This window comes from Parasteatoda tepidariorum, chromosome 4, assembly GCF_043381705.1.
Source record: "Parasteatoda tepidariorum isolate YZ-2023 chromosome 4, CAS_Ptep_4.0, whole genome shotgun sequence".
Lineage (NCBI taxonomy): Eukaryota > Metazoa > Arthropoda > Arachnida > Araneae > Theridiidae > Parasteatoda > Parasteatoda tepidariorum.
Window position 1 is genome coordinate 63088617 of NC_092207.1, and position 8339 is coordinate 63096955.

Sequence of the window (8339 nt, forward strand, 5' to 3'; positions counted from 1 at the left end):
TTGTAAAAATAAGTTAGACTTTTTCTGGTTATTAGCCTTCAAACTTTACGTAATTAACACATTATTTCCGTTCATAAACATAGTTCAAAAAAAACTTTCTTGGTTTATATAAATATATATATAATATATATATATAATATATATATTTATTATAACAATCAGGGTTTCTTTAATTTTAATTAAGGAATTGTCTTTAACAGTAACAAAATGAAATTTTGTAAAATTTAGCAGATGATTCTATCAATTCAATTTTTTCAAAAATGCTGCTAACCATACTATTGTCTTGTGCTATGTGTTAACTAATTGTATTAATGAAAAATTTAAATTGACAGAATATTTAAAAATAATTATTATTCCTATAGAGACATTTCATATGTTTGATTGTTGTTTAAGATGAAAATAATTTTATTAACTATTTTGGTTGTTAGAATATTGAAATAAAATTTTTATAGAATTTTTTTATTTATCTAAAAAAAAACACTGTTTAAACTTGAGACTTCTGTTTTGTTGAAAAAGTGTTATCTAATGTTCTGTCCATTAGGCTAATTGTTAGCCATTAGCCTGACTGCCCAGATAACTACAAAACAACAAAATGAAACTTTTTTAGTTTTTCTTTTAATCTCATAAAGAACATATGATTCAAATTTTAGTTCTCCAACTTCATTATAAGTTGGAGAATTAGTGATGAATCTGTGAAGTCTTTTATCTGTAGTTTTCTTATGAATTTCTTTTAGAAGACTTAACTCCAAAACTTAATGATCGAAGTTTTCCTCCTATAGATTCTAATAATTTCTTTTAAATATGATCTGATGTGTCTATTATTAATCAATTACAGAACTTGAGTTAAAATGTCAGCTTGAAATTATTATTCATTTATAACTTTGATTGCACATTATAAGGGTAAATTAAACTTCCATGTAGTCGATTGTGTTGTAATAAAAAGTTTTTATTTTTATAATTATTTTAATTTGTTGCTGTAGGTCCCCTGCATCAACCTCCATATTCTGACAATTCTCAAACTTCTCCTTCTCAATTACCACTTGCCATGGATCCTCTTCTCAGTGAGTTGTCTAAAGTTCTTTTATGCATTTTGTAAAACTTTTTGTAAAAAAAACCTTGTATAATCTAGTTTTGCTGTTATAGTTAATATTATGTATTGAATGTTCAGGGCCGGCGCTAAGGATTTCGATTTATCAGCCAATAAATTAGCCAAACATCCGAAGTATTTGCCAATTTTCAAAAGTCTTCGCCCAATGCAAAACATAACAATTTTCATGGTGCATAGCGTTTTTAAAAAGTGCTTATTTTCGATATTTGTTTTTTAAAAGCCCTTAAAGGTGCTTCTTTTCATTGGGCGTTTTTGAGAAGTGCTTAATTTTCCCTTTTCGAAAACATGATTTTTCTTTCTTTACTGTGTCAATTTTCGCCATGTGTTATATAAAAGCGAGCTTTTCGCATTTTTCTATTCAAGGTTTTCACAATTTTTTGACCCACAATCTATTTTGGCATCCCAGCGGTACATAGTGTATGAAAGAGCCAACCATTTTACATGTTTCACGAAATAATTACGAGCCGACATATGCGTCTATTGAGCTGAGTTGGGTGAAATTCTTGCATTCTCATGTGCAACTCTGTTGCATTTTGCAAGATATTCTCAATTTCAGGCTTCATTTCCCACCCTCTGATATTGAACTGAAAAACCTCTTGATCTTTTTATAATGGCTAATATAATCAAGAAAAGAGTTCTTTCTCAGGATGTGGTTATTTTATCATGATCATTGTTTTATTATGATCATTAGTATATGATGCTTAATATATTTTTTGAGTGCTTAAAAAGTACTTTAAAGGTGTTTATTTTTTGTTAAAAGATTTGACTACGCACCCTGATTTTTTATGATTATTTTTTCCCATCAAAAACTATTTTATGGTAATTTGTTTCAAGCTTATATTATTTGGACCCAATTCTAATCTGTTATGTGGCACATTAACCGAAAATTATTGTAATCAAATAAATAACAAATACTGATTTGTTTAGAAATTTTTTTTAATGTAATTTTGAGGAGTGAGTTAAATATATTTTTTCTTTCTAAAGTAAAAAATCATTTGCCAAAGCGCAATTTTATTTGTCATATTTGCGATATTATGGTATTTGGCGAGGTGGCGAATGACTAGTGTAGGCCGTGTGTGTTACTTAATGCAAATTATCATAATGAGTTGTTTCCTTGTTTTAGTTATGAATGTTGCCCCATACAAGAGACACTTGGGTGATAACTTTAGTCAGAGAGTCAAAATGCGATCGTGCTGTTTCGTTACAACTGTAGATAGCAGGTTTCTCATAGCATGTGGATTTTGGGATAATAGCTTCAGAGTATTCTCGACAGAATCTGGTATGTATTAACATTGAAATTGTGATATGTTTCAGAAATTCTTATTCTGTGTATTGTTTGAAAAACAAGACCAAATGTTCCATTCTAAATTATTAAATATTTTTGTTCACAAGGAATGAAGTCCTTTATCTAACATAGTTAGACTATTAATGTATACAGGTAACACTAATTGGTTAAAAGCCAAAATGTATCTATCGAAAAGGAGCGAAACAAAAATTTCCTCATAAACTTGACATTCAGCAATGGACAAAATCTCAAAACTGTTGATTTTTTTTTCTTGCTTTTGAAATTAAATTTTACACATCAAAGTATATGTTACACATAAAAATATTGTTAAATAACTATGTATTTTGTGAAATTATATGCTTATAAAAACTACGATACCTATTCTTTCCACTGTAATGCTGTTATGCGAAATAAACAGTTAATGTTGTAATGAAGCATTAGTTTTGAAAATTTCGCTAACAAAACAAAAACAATACATAAAGAGCTGAATCGTTTAATCAATAACTTATACAATTTTAGTGTAGTTGGGATTTTCTTCAACTGATTTTAAAAAAAGTAGCTCAATATAGTTAATATGGTTTTGGCACAGATTGTCAAAGCAAGATGGAATGAAATTTCTGTAAAGTTTAATAATGAACTTTGTAGGCTTTCTCTTTCACGCATATTTGTAACTGCTTGTCATAATTCTCTAACTATGTTAGATATAGAGACCCTAACCAGCTGGTTGGATTAAGTTTTTTAAGTGCTACGGGGCCAACATTGCTGGCTCCTCCAATCAACTGTAATTTAGTGACTTTTTCTTTTGCAGCAAAAATTGTCCAAATTGTGTATGGTCACTTTGGGGTTGTGACCTGCTTAGCTCGATCTGAATGCAACATCACTTCTGACTGTTACATTGCATCTGGTTCTGAAGACTGCACTATTCTGTTGTGGCATTGGAATGCTCGAACACAGTGTATTGCAGGAGATCTTTTGAACTGTCCAGGTACATTGATTATATACTTAAAGAATTTTTCCAAATAATGTGGGGTAAAATTTAAATTTTTTGTACAAATAATTTTTAAATATTTTCTTTTAGAAGCATGTCAATAATGAGATAAAATTCGCATTTTGAATAGCTTATTATCTTTTTTTTCTATTGAGTACCTTTATTGTATATATGTTATACAATCAAATTATATATCCACTAATTGTATGTATATGTAACCGTAAATGAGTGAAATTGGTGGTTGTTGACTTCCACCGTTGAATGTTGACAATCACATAGTCGCTTTGGTAAATGTCCAAAATATATACTAGGTCTAGTTAAGTGCCACTGCCCGGTATACATTTGCCAGGTATGCCCTTCATCAATATTTTTTAAGGTAAAACACCCAGTATGCATTTAACCTCTACTCCGAACATATCAGATGTAGCAAATCGGATAAAACAAATGTTTCGGACATTTACGAAAGCGACTATGTGATTGTTGACATTCAAAGGTGAAAGTCAATTTCGGTCATTCACAGTAACATATGTCATACTTTGCTCAACAATAAAGGTAGGAAATTTTCTCACAACATTGTTTTATGTTTTCGAAGCACCCAGTATACATTTAACCTCTACTCCGAATATATCAGATGTAGCAAATCGGATAAAACAAATGTTTCGGACATTTACGAAAGCGACTATGTGATTGTTGACATTCAAAGGTGAAAGTCAATTTCGGTCATTCACAGTAACATATGTCATACTTTGCTCAACAATGAAAGTAGGAAATTTTCTCACAACATTGTTTTATGTTTTCGCTTGAAAGTACTGTTTTGAAACAAAATAAGGTATGTCAAAATATGTATTTTGTTTGTAAAGTATTTTGTAGCTATTCATCATTTGAGTTAAATTGAAGCACTATTTCTGAAGAAAAATGTTAAACAGTTTACTTTTATCACCAAATTACCACACCCTTTAAGTCAAGATTTATTTTTACGTTATAAAAAGACATTTAGAGAGCAATATTTTGGGTTAATTCTTTTGCTTCAAAAATTCTAACAAATTACCTCTTTTTAAATTTGAAACATTGTTACAAAATGCGAAATATACAATCTATGAAATTATTATAGCGTGATGATTTTAGAATTAACTTCGTCATGAATGTAAGGTGTGTTTAAATGCAAGTTTTTAACTTCTGGTCTGGTTTTTGGTTTTGGAATAATTACTATTATAATTGGAATAATAATAATAATTAAATAATTAGAATTTGGAATAGTAATTTAAGTAAATAGTAAATTAAGAATAAAATTAGCAATTGTAAACTGAAATAGTTAAAGTAATAAAATGATCAAATGTTTTATTAAATATCAACAAAAAAAAAAAATCCAAATAACAAATTAAATTTGAGAATGAAGTTGGAGAGATGGTGACTGGCTATATCGATAAATTTTTATTATTTATCGAACTTAATCATATATATAATTTTTTATAACTATTTTATACTCATTGATGTTATATTGTTGTACTTTTAGATATTCCAACACCTAGAGCAACGCTTACTGGGCATGAAAGTGAAGTTACCTGTATAGTTGTATCTGCAGAACTTGGTCTAGTTGTGAGTGGCTCTAAAGGTAAACATGTTTGTTGTAACTGTAAAACTGCCAGCTTATAGTTACAAACTTTTGCTCAAATTTATTTTCATATCTTTTCTGATTGTCTGTGTTTAATTTAATGATTGATATAATAATAATTTTCATAAATATCTTATTTCCCCTCTTTCTTTCTTCTAGATGGACCTGTTTTGGTCCATACTACAAATGGGGATTTGTTGAGGTCACTTGAAGCTCCTGAAAATTTCCGTTCTCCTGAACTGTGTGCACTTTGTAGAGAAGGCTTGGTTGTTGTTTGTTATGACCAGTGCAATGTTTGTTGTTTTACAATTAATGGTCGCAGACTTCGAAGTGACACCCACCATCATTCTATACAGGTATTACACAAAATATGTACTAATCAATGAATGAAACTGATTTACACAAATTCAGAAAAAGACGAAATAAGAAGTCAAAATGGAAAAGGGCTAAAAGCAGCTAAAACCAAATTTCGCCTTATTTTAATAATTTAGAAAGTTAGAAACACAAATCAAGCAGAAAATGAATTCTTCATATTCTTTGTTTTCTGCTTGATTTGTGTTTCTAACTTTCTGAATTATTAACAAAATATGTACATAATATATATTGCTCCTCAAATTTTTTTTTTTGTATTCAAAGCGGAAAAAGTTGTGAAATTTGTATATTTTCTTTTTTATTCATCCTTTCATTATAAATGCGTTATAGAAAAGTAGTGATGAGCTTAACGGCCAAAAATATGCAGGCATGAGCATATTTTCATATTTATAATATATTTCTTTTTTTTAAAGTGCTTAGCAATGAGCAGAGACGGAGAGTACATGATGACAGGCAGTGACAAAGGTGTTGTTGAAGTCTGGCGAACTTTCAATCTTGCGTTGCTGTATGCTTTCTCGACATGTGATAGTGGTGTGAGGTCCTTGGCACTCTCCCATGATCAGAAGTGAGTATCTTAAGCATTTATTTAAGTCATGCAGGTACAAGAAATTTATCAGACACAGAGAATTTCTATCTAAACATCAATATCTATTTCCTGAATACCAATTTAATTTAGACATATTTTGAAAACTACAGACCCAGATTCTTTACTACGTTAAAAATCCACCACAATATAGAAAATGAAAATTTTACATCAATTCAGCATTACTTTATGTTGTGTCTGTTATTATAAACTTGGCATTGTTGATTCTCCTACATGCAGGCAGCTTCTGCCTTTTATAATAATGTCTCGCTTTTTTTTTTAAATGATCAAATTTATTTTGTATTTACAAATTTGCCCTAACCTACAATTTAATGATTTTTTTTTAAAATTACTCCCAATTTGCTACATTTTATCAATTAAATTAAGAATATCAAATGCTCTGATCTACGGATGTTACTAACGACTTAATTATTACGACATAATTTATTTTATATACAAAATAAATTTGGTCTCTTTGTTTGCACCTATAAGGATGATTTCTGTCAGCAGGGAACAGAATTATCAAATGCAACATCATACGTCTTCAATTAACGTCATATTTTCTTAAAATTTCATTTATTTTTAAATTAGAGACAATTATAATAATCTATTTTACACTGTTGGAATTCACCTTTGATAAATTGAATGTGGGTTTAAGTAGAACTGTCACTTGTACTTCTATGCTGATTGCTATAATTTTTTGATGTTTGTCATGCATTTTAGGTTGTTTCTTATTTCTCATTAAAATGAGTTTAAGACATCTTTCGTGTCTATGACCTTTTAAGTTCTAATTTGTATCTAGTTGTCACCAGCATATCAATCTTTGTAATCATAGTGTGTGATCACCATGAAGCGTCGTTATTTTCACCTTTTGGAAAAAAGCGTGTGGCAAGCCTATTCAAAAATTTATATTAGGCACATTACAAACACAGTGAAAATTTTATTTTTGTTGATATTATTATCAAATTATTCATGTCTATCATTTTAAATTGAATTTTAAATTATTGTTTTGAAATCTGCCAAAATTTTTAAATGACTGCCCCAATCAGTTTATAAAGTGCTGATAATTGATGTTTCAGTGTTAATGAAAACTACTGCTTTTAACACTCAATTGCCATCACCAGTTAAAATATTGAATGAATATATCCATCATGTACTCAAATTTTAGTATAAACTATGTTGTTGCTCTTTTTTATATTATTCTTTATAGAACTTAAAAAGTAAACAAAATTAATGGACTTTTATTTTTTTAGATTCCTCCTAGCCGGTTTATCTAATGGCTCAGTGACTGTATTCTATATTGACTTCAATCGCTGGCACCACGAGTTCCAGCAGCGGTACTAAATTTGAAAGGGCTGCGACCTTGGTTTGCCCTTCAAAATATTGTAAACATAAACTGTTGTTAATATCGTCGCTCTTAACAGTCCATGTGGGTAGCAACCACAAAAACGGCTAAGTGCGGCTCATTATTTTCATCTAGAAACCGGCCATGCAAGAACACGATGCTGTTATGCACTCATTTTACAGATAATCGGAACGACCTATTATTAAAAAAAATGTTAAATGTAAATCATTGACTCTGAATCATTCCAAAGGAAGTATTGTTTTTTTTTCTGCTTTAGATATGTTTTTATGTTTGTTTGCACTTATTTTATTGAAGTGAGCTGGCGCATAAAAAAAAATGAGCTCCAGCACAGTCCCTAGGTGCATTTGTAGTGTTGTACTTAAAAGTTGTTGTACAGATAGAACTCTGAACGTCCACAGCGCGAGGCCCTCCAGTTGTACATATAAATATATTTAAAAAAAAGTACATAGAGTTGTCAATGTTTTTTGACACTTTCTGCCAATTACAAGGTGTTGCAATTTTCTTGATAGTCTTTTATCCCTTTCACTAAATTTTGACTTCAGGGGTGTTCTTATACGCTGACAAAGATTTGCTTTGCCTAGAGAATTCAGAAACTTGCTTTTGGATTACAAATTTAAATTTTTTTTTTTGGCAAAATTGTCCTTTATTTGAGTATTTTATTTTATTTTAATATTATCATATAAATGCTATATTTATTATGTATTTTATTTATTGTCGTATTTTTGTTTTTACTTTACATTTTATGGTGCATAAAATATTTAAGAATTTAAAAAAGTATTTATGGTTTTTCTTTAAGTTGTAATTGTTATTGTTTCGAAAAATTAGAGATATTTATTCATACTTAAAAGATTTACTTTTGATTTTAAGTATTTATTTAAAAGTTTAGCTCTTTGAATATAGTTTAAAATTATTAATGTTAGTAAAGAATATTTAATGGTTATTTTGTTAGGAAAGGTTTTGGTTTAGAATGTCATAATAAATTTAAGCATATTTTGAGTTCGGCATTTCTATAATAACTTAAGAAA

At 29.2% G+C, this 8339-nt stretch overlaps 1 protein-coding gene across 1 annotated transcript in view; it reads left to right on the top strand.

Annotated features, from left to right (window-relative positions):
- LOC107445612 (A kinase anchor protein rugose) overlaps positions 1–7932 on the top strand; it is a gene marked incomplete in the record, with an annotated part of 233809 nt that extends 225877 nt beyond the window's left edge. Inside the window, 7 exon segments of the mRNA XM_043047936.2 lie at positions 981–1061; positions 2232–2387; positions 3202–3378; positions 4895–4993; positions 5153–5349; positions 5779–5930; positions 7202–7932. Of these exon segments, the coding sequence (XP_042903870.1) occupies positions 981–1061; positions 2232–2387; positions 3202–3378; positions 4895–4993; positions 5153–5349; positions 5779–5930; positions 7202–7292 (953 nt within the window).
- Positions 7933–8339: the final 407 nt, after the last annotated feature.